This window comes from Colobus angolensis, unplaced genomic scaffold (assembly GCF_000951035.1).
Source record: "Colobus angolensis palliatus isolate OR3802 unplaced genomic scaffold, Cang.pa_1.0 Scaffold238, whole genome shotgun sequence".
Classification (NCBI taxonomy): Eukaryota; Metazoa; Chordata; class Mammalia; order Primates; family Cercopithecidae; genus Colobus; species Colobus angolensis.
This window is the reverse complement of record NW_012115577.1, coordinates 1610487-1627398: the sequence shown is the minus strand read 5'-3', so window position 1 is coordinate 1627398 and position 16912 is coordinate 1610487. Positions and strand designations below refer to the sequence as shown.

At 48.1% G+C, this 16912-nt stretch overlaps 3 protein-coding genes across 5 annotated transcripts in view; 2 read left to right on the top strand and 1 right to left on the bottom strand.

The window, feature by feature from the left end:
• PPP1R11 (protein phosphatase 1, regulatory (inhibitor) subunit 11) overlaps positions 1–2818 on the top strand; it is a 3610-nt gene extending 792 nt beyond the window's left edge. For both annotated transcript variants that reach the window (XM_011945045.1, XM_011945044.1), the window contains 2 exons: positions 1093–1201; positions 1594–2818. In XM_011945045.1, the coding sequence (XP_011800435.1) occupies positions 1093–1201; positions 1594–1796 (312 nt within the window). In that variant the 3' untranslated portion in view covers positions 1797–2818. The remainder of the gene's footprint in view (positions 1–1092; positions 1202–1593) is intronic.
• The window catches only part of ZNRD1 (zinc ribbon domain containing 1), a 12979-nt gene extending 6634 nt beyond the window's left edge, over positions 1–6345 (top strand). Inside the window, exon 5 of the transcript XR_001002109.1 lies at positions 6334–6345. The gene's annotated coding sequence lies outside the window, so the exon portion shown is untranslated. The remainder of the gene's footprint in view (positions 1–6333) is intronic.
• Positions 2751–8503, bottom strand: RNF39 (ring finger protein 39). Of its 2 annotated transcripts, XM_011945047.1 has the most exons (5): positions 7699–8503; positions 5935–5957; positions 5636–5727; positions 3880–4172; positions 2751–3681 (listed from the first exon to the last, which is right to left on the bottom strand). In XM_011945047.1, the coding sequence occupies exons 1-5, from the start codon at positions 8254–8256 to the stop codon at positions 3592–3594; spliced, it is 1056 nt and encodes a 351-aa protein (XP_011800437.1). In that variant the 5' UTR covers positions 8257–8503; the 3' UTR covers positions 2751–3591. The 2 variants fall into 2 exon arrangements, with proteins under 2 accessions (XP_011800437.1, XP_011800436.1); XM_011945046.1 differs by having other exon boundaries at positions 2751–4172.
• Positions 8504–16912: the final 8409 nt, after the last annotated feature.

The window sequence follows — 16912 nt, the reverse complement described above, 5'->3', positions numbered from 1 at the left end:
GGTGCTGTTTAGGGGTCTGGGAGATACTGGGAGGGAGGGGACAGGGATTAGAAGAGTTGTTGGAGGAACTGGGCCCGGGGATATGGGAGGTGTGGGGTTGAATATCTAGGGCTGGGAGAATCGGAAGGTATTGGAGCTATTTAGAGTGGCAGAGATGGTGCAGGAGGCTGGTCAAGGATCATGTAATAGGGAGGTACAGTTAGGATATAGGTGTTGCTGCTTGGGGTGGTTATGTGTATAAGTAATGAACGAATGGGAAATTGAGGATTAAGGAGCCAGGAAGATGTTTGGAGGAAGTCAAAGGTAGTGTAAGAAAGCATGGTTGGAGACCAACTTATCAATATTATCAATGCTTATATTTAAGTAAATATTTATTGAATGGATGAATGTAAAAGGAAGTGGCAGGAATGAGGAAACAAGAAAAGGAGATGAAAAGAGGCATTTTGAGAAATCAGAGAGCAAAACTGTAAATGGAGAAGCAAGAAGTATTTTTCCAAAAACATGTTAAGTTGCCTTCAAAGGGGGAAGATTGCATTGGGCTTAATACTTTTGGATTAAAGGGAGCTTGGTAATTAATAGATTAGTAATACTTGCTACTAGAGATGCCAGGATGTCAGAGAATAGGTGGATAAGAGGTAGAGAGAGCTGGAGCTTGAGAATGAGAGAGGTTTTGTTTGTTTGTTTAATGGGAAAAAGAAGAGGGGATCTGGAAAAAGGAAGGGAGATCAAAGATTAGGTGCTGGGGACTGAAAAATAATTTTCATGTATTAATACTACCAAGGATGATTTGGGGAGGAAGACGGAGAAACAGCGAGGATTATATTTTCCTTTGAAGAGTTGCTGGAACCTTCCCTAGGTTAGGAATTGTGCCTTCTCTTATACTGGTGATGTAAGAACAGGAAATAATACTTATTCCTCAAGGGACTGTCTGAGGTCAAAGACCTGTTCTGTTTTATCTTCTTGCAACTCCTCTGGTGCTATGTCTATGGTACTGATTGAGCTGAAGAAGATAAGAGAGGAGGTTCCCTGGGAGGGAGTGGGAAAGGTTAGTAGGAGGGGACTAGATAGGTACTCTCATCCTTAACCTTCTAGGAGAATCGGAGCCTTACCATCAAACTTCGGAAACGGAAGCCAGAGAAAAAGGTGGAATGGACAAGTGACACTGTGGACAATGAACACATGGGCCGCCGCTCATCAAAATGTGAGTAATTGTTGGCCCGCAGTAGCCCTGGAGTTCTGGCTCTGGTATCTACTGATATCCACTGGCTTTCCAGAAGCCCCCAGATGCTCATAGTTCTGTCACTTTTTTGGTGGTTCTGTGGTATCAAGGAAAGAGGTAGGGAAGGGCTAGAACTGGAATTGCCTAGATATGATGACAAGAAGTATCAGAGGTGGGAGAAGTAGGGCTTTGAATTCGTGGCTCTCTAAGAGGACAAGAGGAGTGGGGCCTGAGTCCCAGAAGGTAGGCCTGGGGAAAGTGGATCCTGGAACGTAGGAGAAACTAGGAATTTTCGCTGAGTTTGAGTGGGAATGGAACTGACTATACATCTTACCCTTCCTCCTCTTTAACTGGGCTCCTCCCTCTAAATCTAGGCTGCTGTATTTATGAGAAACCTCGGGCCTTTGGCGAGAGCTCCACGGAAAGTGATGAGGAGGAAGAAGAGGGCTGTGGTCATACACACTGTGTACGTGGCCACCGCAAAGGACGGCGTCGTGCAACCCTAGGACCGACCCCCACCACCCCTCCCCAGCCTCCTGACCCTTCCCAGCCCCCACCAGGGCCAATGCAGCACTAAATTCCTCTCTCCTCCACCATTCCTGTGTCTGTCTGGCCCTGAATGTATCCATGTGGCTACTTCTCCAGCCCCCTCCTTCCCTCTCTTCTGCCTGATAGAGGAAAGAGGAAGAGGAGGGTGAACAGAGATCCTGGAATTCTGACTTGCTGCTATTCCAACCCAGCCTCCTGGGTTCCCCTAGTCCTCATTTTTCCTCCCAATACGCACCCTTCTCTCTCAAGGGATCTAGTCAACTTGGTCCCAGTCTCTTCCTTTTGTTCTCACTGCCAAACTACCTGTCCTGGGATCTAGTTATCTTGGCCCTGCATGCTACATGAGTAGCAAACACTTAAATTGGGTTTTCAACAGTCCCAGCTTTCACTGCCAGGGTCCCAGTCAGATTCCAGGAATTTACACCCTAGCTTTGCTTGCTAATCCTGGTTTAGAGCTATCCTACTAAAATATTTAATCCTAATTCTTAGTCCTTGACTGTGAGATATGAGGTCTTACAGGAGACCTCAGAGCTCCCAGCCCTTCTCCTCCTGCTAACCCTCCTCACGCCCTGAAGAGGAGTTAGAAAAGAGGTCCTTGTCATTCTCACCTCTTATGGAAAATGGAACAGGAAATAATCATATTCTTTCTTCCCACCCTTCTCCTGTGATTTAGGATTTCTGACAAAGATGGCTTGAGATTGGTCACTTAGAGCCAACTATCTCCTCCACCTTTTGTTTTTCAGCTTCAGAGACAGATCCAATATAGTCCCAGGGACCTGAGTCTCTGGGATAGGAAGGAAGAGGGAAGGAGCAAAGAGATTGGGGTATATCCCCTGTACTACACTCTTACCTCTTACTTCCTAGACTTTGATTTCTCTGCCAGCCCAGATGTTCAGTTTTCTTGGCCCTCTCTACCCCTTACTGGGATTTGGTTTTCATTTTCCAGTCCTTTTGCCATACACAGTTGCAGAGATCAGTCAAATCCATACCACCACTGAGATCTCATTTATTGCCACAGATGCACAAAATAAATAACCCAAAATCACAAAATGTGTTAAATATGGGCCCATTTATACATATGGGGAAGGGTGTGAGACTATACACAAGGATGAGTTTGGAGATGTCTGAAGTATTCCCAGGTTGAGGAGGAGAGAGGGGAAGTAGCACCATTGGCTCCTTTCTGTGAGTATGTGCAGGGAGAAGTTTCAAGAAGGTTCTTATGGAAAAAAGGCTGTGAACATAGAAAGCAGTCATAGGAGGTTGGGGAACTAGCTTGTCCCTCCCCACCCTGAGATCCCCCAAAAGGGGTACGAAGCTTCCCAGAGGGTCACAGGGCCCAGACCAGAGTCAAGCCTCTTGTTTTAGGAGGAACCTTAGTGGACAGACAGGTTAGCCCAGTCCTTAGATCTGTGGGGAAGACCCTGAGCCCTTCTTTGGAGCTAGGAGAGGCAAGAGTGGGAGTCAAGTATTTGACCAGCAGAGCCTCTGTGTAGGAAACATGGTCACTTTACCAATACTGATGGGGAGGGCCTGTTCCCCATTGCAGGCCTAGAGTGGTTTGAATGGGAGAAGTCAGGAAGTACTGTAGCAGCTGTAGGGAAGAGAAGATTCTGAGAGCCAGAAAGCAGGAATGGATTTGATTTTGAGCGGGGACGTGGAAACGTGGAGACCAGGTGAGATCTCATTTTTGGGGGGGAAATGTGGGTTGGTATTAATACTCCTGCAATGGGCGTGTGAATGTGTTCGCAGAAATGAGTGGGGAATTGCACGGCCAAAAAGAAGCAGCTGCAGGGCCAGTGGCCGGGCCAGACTTCTAGTTGGGCTCAGCTTTCCGCTGGTACAATGCGGAGCGGAGCACGAGGGTCGCAGGTGCAGAACAGCGGGAAGATGCGCTCCCCCAGGGGGCCGGACGCCTGGAAGGCATAAAGCAGGTCCAGTGAGCGGCCGTCGTAGAAGGCCACGCGGCCCCGCTCCCAGTCCAGGTCCACGCGAATACGCCGCGGCGGGGGCTCGACTCCGCCCAGCAGGGTGGGCTCGGGTGCCGTGAGGGCCCACAGGCGGCCGCCGCGGCCCTCCACGGCCCACACGGCCCCCGCAGGGCACAGCCTCACGCAGCCCTTGCGTTGCACGGATTCCCCGGCCGCACCCACTGCATAGTGGCTCTCCTCGTCGTCCTCATCCTCCCCAGAAGAGTCTCTGCAGGAGGCAGCGTCCGCAGTCTCCACCTCCCAGCAGTGGCGGCCGGCCCTGAAGCCCTGCGCGCCCAGCACAGCCGGGAGCTCATCGAAGCGCTTGGGGCCGTCAGGGGGCGCAGGCGTCCCTGGTGGGGCCAGTTGAACGCTGCGGCGGTCGGCGGAGATGAGCAGGCGGCGGTGTGCGGTCCCAGGGTCCAGGGTCAGGTTGGCTGGAGAGCGGGAGGCAGGGAGAGGACTTCATGAGAGAGTTTTCTATATCACAGGCGGGGTAGGGTGGAGAATAGTCAACGGAGATCACGTAAAAGACTGAGTGCTAGTGACCCCACAACAGCTCAAAAGGCGGCTGCAGGACCAAAACAGAGCAAGGCATGTGAAGAACAGGCCTGGGCAATATCGGACCTTTTACTAATGCACCACTTCTGTAGAACTGGACCTGGGGAAGGATCATACTGGTCCAGGGCAAGGAGCACAGCAGGAAGATCAAAGGAGAGGTTGTCCGGTTTGTGGGGTTGGGGGCGAAAGAGTGAGGCTGATCTGACTTCGAGGGAGGAGTAAGGACTGATACCTCAATCTGCAGCATCTGGGGTGGGGCATGGGAGCTGGGTCAGCCAAATGGGGAATGTTCATCTAAAGAGAAAGCCATACTGATACTGGAACCTCAAGTGATGGGAGGGGCACAGGGAGGAATCCAAGGTATCCTGAGAAACCAGCCAGCCCACCCACCTACAGGAATGGGGGTGGGTGGACAGGCCTATTTCTGTAGGGGGTGTGGGGCAGAGGAGGAGAGCAGGTGGTGATAGCCAGAGACCAGAAAGAAAGAACCATTGGTCTTATATGTATGGGGTGCTTTGAAGAAAGATTTCTGGATTAGGGGTGCCAGAAGCAATCTGGACTGGGCAAGATGGTGGATGACCAAGAGGGTGGACCATCTTCTCTAGGCAGTTTAAAGAAGGGTAGAGGCACCCTTCTTGGGAGTGAGTGAGGAAAAAAGGGTCAAGGAGATGCTGGGGTCCCCTTCCAGAGAGGAGTGATGAGAGGTGGTGGAAGCAGAGATTTCTGAGAGGCACCTAACCTTCAGGGATCTGTTGTTTGAATGTATGAAAAAGGAAGAGGGAAAATGGCTGGAATATGAGGAATCAAGGATAGATATTGTTATATGCTGAACTGTGCCCTCCCCCACTCCACACACACACACACAAAGATAGGTTGAAGTCCTCCAAACCTCCAAATGTGACCTTACTTTGAAACAGGATCTTTACAGAGGTAATCAAGTTAAAATGAAGGTCATTAGGGTGGGTTGTAATCCAGATTGCTGACTTATAAAAAGAGGAAATTTGGACACAGAGACAAATGCATACAAAAGAAAATGTGCAGACCTATCACCCAAAGAACATGTGAGGCTACCAGAGGCTAGGAGACAGGAATGGAACAGATTCTGTCTCATGGCCCTCAGAAGGAACCAACACTGCTGACACCTTCATTTCAGACTTCTACCTCCTGAACTTTGAGATGTCTGTTGTTTAAGCCACCTACTTTGCGGTGCTTCATTACAGCAGTACTAGGAAACTAATGCAGACATCAAAAAGGACCTGATCACTTTTTAGGGCTAAAAGGAAGAAAATCTAACACAGATTGTCATTCACTTCCCTTCCCTCCCTTCTTCTTTCCTTACCTGTCAGTCTATGAAGCATGTTTTTGACCACTGGATAATCTTCAGGGAGATCATCCTCTGATTTAGATGACTTAGGTGTTGGGACTTCAAATCTAGACAGATGAGGGGAAGGGTCAGGAAATCAGCCCTCTTATGCTAATGCCCCCACGCATACCCCATTCACATCTCTGGAGGGAGAAGGGATGAGGCTATACCCCAGAAAACCTGCCTATTAATGGCAACAAAAGTGTGGGCCCAGTGAGAACGTGATGGCTATGGCAGCTGGTGCGAAAAGGAAGGAACAGAAAAGTGGAACTCACCGTCTCCATGTCTTCCTCATATCCTAGGATGGGCAGAAACAAACATGGATGTGAGCTCTGGGCTTCATTCCCTGGGGCATCCCTCCCTATCTCCCCCCTCCTCAGGTGAGCTCTGTCTGAGTTGGCAGTGTCCCTCCTCACCTTTCAGAGTGATCTCACCTCCTTACCCCCTGTGCTCCTTTTCCTCTCATTCTCCTCCTTCACCTTTCATGATCCCTTCTTCCTCTCACCCCATCACTTTTCCCTCATCCTCCTAACTCCATCTCCACTGTCCTGCCCCTTTCCACTCCCCAGATGTTCTCAATTCTCTGTTCCCAGGCTTGTCCATGACTGTTTCTTGTCCCCAGAGCCCTTGCCTTACTCTGCTGCCCCCTTAGTCCCATTCTCTGTCTCTTTCAGTGGCCCCATCCTTATCCATCTTTCCCAGTGCATCCCAGAAAAACATCTGTCCCTTCCGCCCTCCATCACACAGACCAAACACACACCCAGAGCCCTCGGGCTAAGAGTTGGTATATAAAAGCCTTACAATAAAGCTGCTTCCCCTCTTGCAATAAAAGCCCAGTGGCATTTATTGGGCCCTTTGCTTTGTGTCTCTGGACCCCGGCCAGGGAGGCAGCTAGACTTGAATGTGTCCCAAAGGCCCAGCAGATCCATAGAGCACTATGGGAGCCAGGAGAGGGCGCTGGATGCTCCCCTCCAAACACTGGGATCCCGACCCCTCCACTTCACTGTCTAGTGCTGATGTCTGGAGCAGGCCGATATGGTGGAGAGAGAGAGAGAGAAACAATTTGCCTAATTGTGCCAATTACACCCAGACTAATTAGGTCTATGAAGACTTCAAAGGGCAGAAGCAAAACCCAAGACCAGCTTGGCTGCTGGGGAGAAGCCAGTCAGGAGTCCCAGACGCCCGGGGGTCGGGCAAGGTAATGGGTTGGTTGGTGGCCAAGGAGCCCGGGCCCAGGAGAGGCGCGGGGGTAAATGGGTGGTAAGACTGGGATGTGGAGAGGAGCCAGAGGCCCCGGCGGCCGTTCTCCCGCACCTCGCCTCCACCCATGGCCGCTCCTGCCTGGGGCCTTAGGAGGAGCCGAAATAACAATAACAAACAACACACAGCTTAGCTTGAGCCGGAGTCCGGGACCAACCCCCACGACGCTACGGGGACGTTTGGATCTGCCCCAACCCCTTGCTCCCTTCCTCCATCCTCTTGTCAGTCCCCTCCTCCCCAGTTTTTTCTCCGCCAGCCCAGCCTCCTGCTCCCGCTCCTCTGTGCAGGTTCTGCTCTCGCCCACCATCCTCCCAGGACCCCTGCTCACCCTCACCTGGGTCGGCTCCCACTTCCACCCGCCTCTCCCTCCCCTCCGCCAGCTCTTCTCCTCCCGGACGCCTGCGGCTGCCCTGCCAAAACTTCTGCAGTTCTCGTGCCCTTCGCGGCGACTCCAGGGCTCTGCGCCTTCTATCCAGTACCCCTTCTCTGCCTCCCCACTCTCTTCTCTCCAGCCCCTCTCACAAGGCTCAGGCATCCGTCCAGCCTCCTCCCCTGTGGACCAAGTGTCAACTCCATCTATCGTCCTTCCGGACGCCTCTCACCTTGAGGACCCAGGGTCAGCCCTCACCCCTTCATCCTTTGCTTTTCTCTGCCCACCCTATCCTTTGCCTAAACTTCCACAGGGCCTCCGGCTCCAGGCTTGCCATTCCCGGCTTCCCCGGGGAACCCATGAACTTCCCGCTTCCACCAACAACTCCGCGACGCGCGCCCAACCTCACCTCTCCAGGCGGGTCCAGGCAGCCCATGGTGGGGATGCGCCCCCCTCGGCGTCTCCCCGCACGGGCCCCAGGCTCAGCCAGCTTCTCTCGCAGCTCACGGCTGATTCGCACCTCCACTGCCAGCCGCACATTAGACCTCAGGCTGCGGCGGGGACACGGCAGGCCGCAGCAGGGACAGGCGGTGGGGGAAGCCTCGGTGTCGGTCGCCGGCGGGGTCCCCCAGCGGCGGGCCAGACACGCGCGGCAGAAGCTGTGCTCGCACGCCAGAAGCACCGGGTCCTCGAAGGAGTCCCCGCACAGAGGACACGTCGCCAGCTGCTCCAGACGCTCCACCAGCCCCGGGCCCAGCTCGGGCGCATCCATGGAAAGTTGGGATCTGGACGCCGCCCCTTCCGCGACCGCCTTCGAGCGCGCAGATGGCAGGCCGCCCCTGCTGCTTGCTGTGTAGATGCCCTTATCTCCGACTCCCGCATTAACTTTTGCCGCTTTCCGCCCCTCCCCTGGGATTGCCTCTGTCTTCAACCAGAGTCTCAGTCTCGGCAAATCTCTCCACGACATCAGGCTTTATAGGGAGGGAGGAGGCTCCCACGGGAGGTAAACACCAGGCCTTGCGTAATGCCTCATCTGGTTCTCCCGCTTCCCCGGTAAGGTTTGGGGGAGCAGGGAGGGGAAAATAGCACACCTGGGTCCCCGAGCCTAGGAGGCGGTCACTAGAGGGCGGTCTGGGGCGGGGTAACCCTGTATGGGGAGGGTAGCCGCCTGTGAACCCCCGAAGAGCCCCAATTTTACCTTCCCCTCAGCCTGTGGTACGCGCATGGGCCGGGTGCCCAGGCTCACTCTTGGCATGTGCGCCCACATTGCCAAGGTGTGATTCATTCCAAGTGGCTGGCACACCTACATCTGGGGGCTGGGGGCCAGAAGTAAAGATCCTGGTTTGTGTGGCTTTGGCAAACCTCTGAGTGTTGATGTGTGGTTTTCATTCCTGGTGCCTCTCGCCTTTCCATCTTCTTTCCTTACCTATTAAGGGCTTAAGGGCACTCTGAAGTTCTGGAGTAAGGGGTGGGGAACAGGCACCCACACTCCGGCCTCAGGGAGTCCGGGCAGAGCTCTGGCAACTCTACCTCTGGCCGGCTCCCAGGGCCTCTCCTTAATTTCTTCGTTAGTCTCTCTTTCTGGTTCTTTCTCTCTGTTTTTCCCTGCGTGTGTTTTTATTTCCAGTTCTCTCTTTCCTTCCTTCTTTGAATGTACCCGGTATTATCTATTTCAACTCTGGTAGTTCACAGAGGCCCAGAGAGTTGGAATAGCCAAGGTCACATAGCAAGGGAATGACCAGAAGTGGAGCCCTACCCTGGTCTTCTGACGTGTGTTCTTGCTGTGACTCAACCCTGCCTTTTTCAGTTACAGATCCCTGGGACCCTTCTTGCTTCCTGATTTTTTTCTGGTGTTCCTTTGTGCCTTCATTCCTCACCTCCATCTCTCTTTCTCCTTACCTGCTCCTCTCCCAACCTCTCTTCTTCCTCCCTGCTCCCTCCTCTTCCTAGCTTCTCTGCCCTTCCAATGCCAGGCCTAGCTGACTGGATACTCATGGGGGTGTGCGCATAAGTAGACATCCAGCTGTCTACAACTATGATCACTCACACTGTTATATAACATGTGTCTGCATCCATCAATGTCCAAATGCCCAAATTGCAGACAGAAGCATTCACGTAATACAAACATCACAGCTAAATATAATGTGTATGAATAGCCTCATACACATTGAATATCACTGGGATAAATGTCCAGTATTATTTAGGAACAGATGGACATGCTCAAAGAAAACAGGCAAAGAGACAGATACTCTATCATTAGTTTTATTATTAAAAGAACAAGAGTATAACAGCAGTAAGTCTTTATGGAGCAGCAGGACTTTATTAGGCACCCCCTCCAGGCACCCTTCTTCCCCCTCCCCCATACTTATCAGGGAAACACTCAAATATGACACCCTGATAAACCTACACAAACAAACACATGTACATTCATCTTGGAACAACCCTCCCAGCTCAGTGCTCATAAAACACACAGAAATCCAAGCATAAGACTACAGTCGTGACTGCAATCTATTTTGTAAAAGATGCACTTCTATGCTATGATAGGTAGCATAGAGAGATAGCAGCATGAGAAGTGATCGCCTGACATTGCTGGCTTTGGAGACTGAGGCAGGAAGTCACAAGCTAAGGAAGTGAGTGACCTCTGGAAGCTGCAAAAGACGAGGGAATGGATTCTCCAGCAGACCATTCAGAAGGAACCAAGCATTGTGGACACCTTGATTTTTGCCTAGTAAGACTCATTTCAGACTCTAAACTACAGAATAATAAAGTAACAAATGGTGTATTGTTTCAAGCCCCTAAGTTTGTGGTAATTTTTTACAGTATCAATAGGAAACTAATACACAAGATTGCCTTTTCTTCTCCAGTCTCTGGCTCTCCGAGTCTATTTGCACTTCTGTGTTGTTGCACCTTCCAATTTGTCATATTTTCTGGATGTCTCTGCCTCTCTTGACCTTTTTTTCAGTCTCCTGTTATCTCTTTTCCTTCATTGTCCTGGTTTATCCCCAACTCCAAGGCCTCTCAGGATCTTTTTGGATCTGGGCTTGAAGTACTGGAGGAATATCTCTGAGACTCCTCAAGAACCTCAATTGTCATCAATCCAAGTACCTAGCCATGGCCCTCATGGGCTTGTCAGCGGTTAACAGCTTTGGTTGCACATTAGAATTATCTGGGAAACTTTAAAACTCCTGATGCCCAAGTGACACCTCAGACCAATTACACGGACACTCTGGAGATGGGTCCCAGGTATCAGTACTTTTAAAAGCTTTCCAGATGGTTCCGGTGTTTAGCTAACAGGGGAACCATGATCTTGAACGGTGGATGTTCATGTGGACCTGTCACTCCATTTTGCTTCTTGTGCCCTGGCTGCAGTGCTTCCTATTTGTTGTTCCCTGAGCATGCCACCGCTGCTGCAGCTGTACTGCCTTTGCACTCGCTCTTCCCTCCACTTGGGCCCCTGCTCCTCCAGAGCCTCACATGGCTTTCTCCATTTTCTCACTCATGTCTCAATCCAAACGTAACAATCAGAGAGGACTTCTTTTACCATCTGTATCTCAAGTGGTCTATCTCAAAGGCATTCACTATATATTTACCCATATTTATTGTCTCCATGGTATTTATTACTATCTGCAATGATCTATTTATGAACTTTTGATCTGTCTCTGTCCAATAGAAGGTAAGTGAACAGGGACTTAACCTTTATGTCCGTTGCTGCTTTCCCTGCACCTAGAATAGCACCTGGCACACAGTGAATCTTAATAAACTTAGGCCCAGCTGTTGAATTGCTCATTTACAATCTGAGAGGGTCATTTGATTGACTCTGCTTAGACCTTCTTATCCTTCTCAACCAATAGTCATGCCTCACTGGCAGATTCCAGGCACAGTGCTGGGAAACACTCATGTGATATAAGACATATGGTGCTTAGTCTGGCTAGGAAGCTCATGACTAGTTGTCATTTACCTTCCATAACCAGATGGTGAGGATTCCTGCTAACAAGGCATCAGCTCAGCCTTTACGTCCTGGTTACAATGAGTTCATACCTAATGGTTCCAGGACACCTTCTCCCTCCCTTTCCAGAATCCCTAACCACTCTACCCTTGATCCTCTAATCACCCCCAAGTTCATTCTATTTCCAGAGAGCCGGAAGGGTGGATGTGATTTTATGTATGTCGGCTTTGCTTGACTTGTTCCAGTTGACCATGACAGGTTCTTGTCTCTCTGCTAGGATCCACATCTTCCTTCCTTAACATAGGTGCCTCCCAAATAACTGTTCCCACCCCTTTCCAACTCCTTCCAGGACTCCTACTTGTGGTGTTGTGGAGCGTGACAGCTCGATACCCATGCATGGCACTAGGGAATGTTAGAGGTGGGACAGGCCTTGACCCATCCCTTCTTTTCCTTCTCTTCATTTTTTTCCTTCTATCCTTTTGTTTATCCTTCAATTTCTCTCCTCCAAATTAGCAACATCCTCATGCTTTTAAAAGCCCCACAAGTCTTTAGAAGCTTTCAAGAGGGAGAGATAAGTATGAGGAGGAGTTTGGGAGACTGATCACAGGACAGTCATGGTTCCTGCCCTCAGGAAGTGTGATAAGCCAGGTAAAGTGTATCCATCATCAACAAAATTTAGCATTACTGAATTGGGGTGTGTAATAAAGCAGATGAAGTGTATCCGTCATCAACCTAAATCTGTCATTACCAAATTTAAAGGGGCAGTGAGGGGAGAAGAGTGAGTGAGGATTCTGTTGACAGCTTGAAGGACAATTGGGAATCATTTCAGGAAGTCTTCCAGGAGGAGGTGACCTGTAAAAGAAAGGAAGGTTGTGTTCAGTGGAGTGGAAGAGAAGTGAAAAGGCCTGAACAAAGAATGTGAAGCATCTCTGGGGAGAAAACTGGATTGGGAAAAGAAGGCCTAGGAGGTAAGAAATCCAAATGAAGGAGACCATATTTCTTTCTCAATTCCCACTCACTATGCCCTTCCCAAATATTTTCTTCAATCTTGATTGTTTCTATAATGACTCATTTTTTTAAGGACTTGGATGTTTACACTATGCTTTAACATAACTGGAAATTCTATTAGACCAGAGCAATTTTTCTATGCAACTACTCCAAGGACTCTGAGTAAAACTTGCCCTGATGTGGGAGGCAGTTTTAGGAGGAGTGGCTTGAGGCAGGGGTAGAGGAAGAAGATCCAGCCAGATTAATCCAATCAATCTTGATACTCAAATACATGACTATGTTATAGAAATGCCACCTTCATAGTCCATTCTCTCATTTAACCCTCGAACAGCTGTAAGGCCAAGTCCAGCCGTTTTACAGTGAGGCCTCTGGGATTCTGGCATGGTAAGGGATTTGACTAGGCTCAAACAGTCAGCAAGAGGCAGAGCTAGGACTGAAATTCAAACCTGCTGGCTCCAAAGTCTGTATTGTTTTCCTTAAATATTAATTTCTTTATTTTGAGACTTTACTTTCTCTTTTCTGTCCCTCCTGGAAGCCTCCTTCCTTTCTCTCCCTTTAAATCTCTGCTTACGGCTAACAGTTTCTCTGAAATGTTGCCCATCCTTCAAGTTCATCCTAGGTGCTCACTTATTCTCTTTCCTTCTAACAACACACTTGTCAGTGTCACTAATATTTCTATCCATCATTTAAATTCTCCCTTAAACGTTCACTATTTGTCTTCTCAATTTTCTCAAGGCCTTCTTGTTCACCAAGCCCTTAGCAGCTTCCAGTTTGTTCGTTTGTTTGTTTGTTTGAGACAGAGTCTCGCTCTGTCACCAGGCTGGAGTGTAGTGGCATAATCTCAGCTCACTGCAACCTCTGCCTCCCGGGTTCAAGCGATTCTCCTGCCTCAGCCTCCCAAGTAGCTGGGACTACAGGCACGTGCCACCACACCCAGCTAATTTTGTATTTTTAGTAGAGATGGGGTTTTGTCATGTTTGCCAGGCTGGTCTCGAACTCCTGACCTCAGGTGATCTGCCTGCCTCAGCCTCCCAAAATGCTGGGATTTCAGGTGTGAGCCACCACACCTGGCCAGCAGTTTCCTTTTAAGAGCTGTGCATTCATTCGTCCATTCATTTAATCATTCAACAACTATTTACTAAGCACCTATTATGTACCATGCATTGTTCTAGGAGTTAGGAACAGTGGAGAACAAGCCAGTCATAGTCCCTTGTCCTCTGGTAATTTAGATTCCACTAAAAAAGGCCAACAATAAGCAAGTAAATAAATAAATTAACAAGATAATTATAGATTGTGATCAGTGCTTTGAAGAATACAAAGTGGGTAATATAAGAGGAATTAACTGGAGGAGGTGTGCACTACTTTTAATAGGATGTTAGAAAAAGCTCCTCCGAGAAGGTGATGAGAGGGAGCCAGCGGTGAGAAGAGTTGGGGGAGAGCAACAACAGCAGATGCAAAGGCCCTGAAGTGGGAAAGATCTTGAACGCATGAAGTGTAATGACAATGGTTTGATGTGAGATTGGAGAGGTACTAAGAGCCAAGCTGTGTAGGACCTTAGGGACTAGGATAAGGAGTTGATCTTTGTTCTAAGAGCAGTGAAATGACACTGAGGATCTGTAAGTGTGATATTTACATGGTCTAATTGATTGATTGATTGATTGATTGATTGGAGAGATGGGTTCTGGCTGCATTGCCCAGGCTGGTCTCAAGCTCCTGGCTTCAATCAATCCCCCACCTTGGCCTCAGCTCCCAAACAGCTGAGATAATAGGCATAAGCTACCACACTCAGCATGATTTACGTATTTTGAAGCTCATTTTGTCCTAGTAGTCTTTTCTGTCAGTTTTCTTTTCTAATTCCCATCCCCCTTCACATTATTTACATTCAAGATAATCTCATTTCCATGTCCACTTCCCCATCAGGGAAAACAGGTCTTCCAAACAAGTTATTTATTATCCTGTACAAGGATCGCTAGTAAGTGCACTAAATGTAGCTAATTTTATTCTGGCTCCCACCTCTATTAAATACTTCAAAGAATCATAGATTTGTAGAATGTTAGAGTTGAAGGGAACATTAACAATGTGTAGTCTAGCCCTTACAATATGGATAAGAAAATTGATGCCCAGAGAGATGACCTAGCTGGTGTGTAAGTAGGGAAAACTTTCTGATCCTCATCCCTCAAGAATGCAGGAGCAGGTTCCTTCCTGTCTTTTAGGCACCTATTTCAATTAAGAAAAAAATATTGGCTGGGCTCAGTGTCTCATGCCTGTAATCCCAACACTCTGGGAGGCTGAGGCAGGCAGATCCCAAGGTCAAGAGATCGAGCCCATCCTGGCCAACATGGTGAAATCCCATCTCTTCTAAAAATACAAAAGTTAACTGGGCGTGGTGGCACATGCCTGTAGTCTCAGCTACTCAGGAGGCTGAGGCAGGAGAATTGCTTGAACCCAGGAGGTGGAGGTTGCAGTGAGCCAAGATCGTGCCACTGCCCTCCAACCTGGCGACAGAGCGAGACTCCTTCTCATAAAAAAAAAAAAACAAAAACCAGTCAGGATGTCCTAACTGGATTCTTGGCTTCAAGGTCAATCACCATAGGTCAGTAGTGCTGCAGCTACTGCTAGCATAGCGGCCACTGGCCCAGCTGCCCTACCCCCAGGGACATTTCATGTTAATTGGGGCTCATCCATGCTCTTCTATAGGAAAATAGCCTCTACCTCACTTCTGCATTTCAAATCTCATACAAATACATTTAGTTGGAAGGACTTAATTCATGTCCAGAATCCTAGCTCCAAAAACTCTGAAAATAGTTTTTTACTTTTCAATCTCTTCAATAGAAAGGAAGTGAGGTCAATCCACATATGTAGGTTTGGCAGATAAAATGCAGAACATCCAGTTAAATTTGAATTTCAGATAAACAATGATTTTTTTAGTATAAATATCTCCCAAATACTGTATGGGGCATACTTACACAAAATAATTGCTTATTATTTATCTGAAATTCAGATTTTAATGGACATCCTGTACTTTTATTTGATAAATCTGACATTTTAACAAATATCAAGCACAGAGACTGAGAGCAGAAGTCCTTAATTTAGGTGGGGGACACTGAGGAAGGCCCATCTTCCAAGGTGATATTTAGGGGGAGACCTGAGAGATGAATAAGAGATCGTCATGCACAGAGAGGAGAGAAGGGCATTCCAGGAACTGGTAACAGCTTTGCAACAACCTAGAGGCAAGAACAATTTGGACTAATTTAAGCAAAGTTGACACATGATGAGTTGGGACTAAAGATGGCACAAGATAATAATGAAGACTTAGGCAGAGACTAGAGCAAGTGAGATCTTAAGTTTTAGTAGTGGAATAAAGAGGAATGGAATGAGGGAGACCCAGGGTCACTACCTGCTAATGGCATTCCCAGAGTTGTATATGGCAGTCATCCCAAAGAGAGAAAACTATGCCAGTAATTTAGGTGAGAAAGGATGATGGCTTGAGATAGTGGGATCCAGTGGAGCTGAAAATGAGCAGACCAATTTGAAGTGTATTTTATAGATAGAATTGACAAAAACATTGAAGTGGCCTTTGGGCAATGAAGGAGGGGAAAATCAAGGATGAATTTCTAATTTCTGGAATGGATGACTGTGTAATTGCAAAGCTGTTACAGAAATGGGCAACATTCTCAATGAGCTTTGGATGTTGAGATGGGATCACAAGAGAGGGGGTAAGGACAAAGTGATGAGATATTTTGTTTCAGTTGGACAACAGTCCACAATAACTGCTTCTCCTCTCTGCAGAATATTCCCTAACATGCACTGAGACCTGTTTGCTCTGTCCTTCTCTCCTTCCTCCCTGCCTTCCCCTTCATCATTTTCTCTTTTTTATTCTCTGTCCTTTCTTTCTGCTCTGTAGTCATCCTATTTCCTCAACAGATTCAAAGTCTCAGCCAGTGAGATAGATGGAGTGTAGGCAGCTAGAAATGGAAAGGATTCCTGTGCTTCTGTGATTCACAGTCTCCCAGTGGGCCTTTAAACCATTTAACCTCTGTTGTCCAGACCCCAGGAAGAGGTGAGGCTGGAAGAGGCAAAAGAACTTGGACTAGAGCAGCAAGGGAGGCCCTGGAGGAAGGAGCAGGCATCATCCTCCAGCAAACAGGCAATCTATTAGTCCAAACTCCTCATTTTAAAATTGTAAAAACTAAAGTCTTTGCCCATTTTGACTAAACCAGATAAGAAATTATACAGTATGAAGGAACATTGCCACCACTTAGAAACAGTAGGGTGTCAAGATGTGACTTGACTCTTGTTAGTTTTGTGACTACAAAGTGAAAACAATTATACTTATATCAAAAAAAATTGTTTTAGGGATGATAAAAGTAATTTATATTTATTCATTCAAAAATACTTATTAAGGACCTACTATGTGCCAGATACAGTGTTGAAAGATGGGGACTCAGTGGACATCAACACAGACAGGAACCTGCCCTCACGGGAATTAAACTCTAGTGGGGAAAACAGCTCATTAACAAATAAATAAGTAGAATCTATGGTAGGTACCATGAAACAACATAAAGCTGGGAAGAAAGGTACAAATACTAGCATAGTTTTCTCTCTTTGGGATGACTGCCTTATACAACTCCGGGGAATGCCATTAGCAAGTAGTGGCCCTGGATCTTCC

What these genes read in the sequence shown, in the direction of transcription:
- RNF39 (XM_011945046.1), bottom strand. Translation starts at nt 8,256, where the DNA reads ATGTCGTGGAGAGATTTGCCGAGACTGAGACTCTGGTTGAAGACAGAG. An exon ending in GCCTGGACCCGCCTGGAGAG is followed by an intron (nt 5,958 to 7,698) that starts GTGAGGTTGGGC and finishes TGCCCATCCTAG; the next exon opens with GATATGAGGAAGACATGGAG. An exon ending in CATGCTTCATAGACTGACAG is followed by an intron (nt 4,173 to 5,635) that starts GTAAGGAAAGAA and finishes CCCGCTCTCCAG; the next exon opens with CCAACCTGACCCTGGACCCT.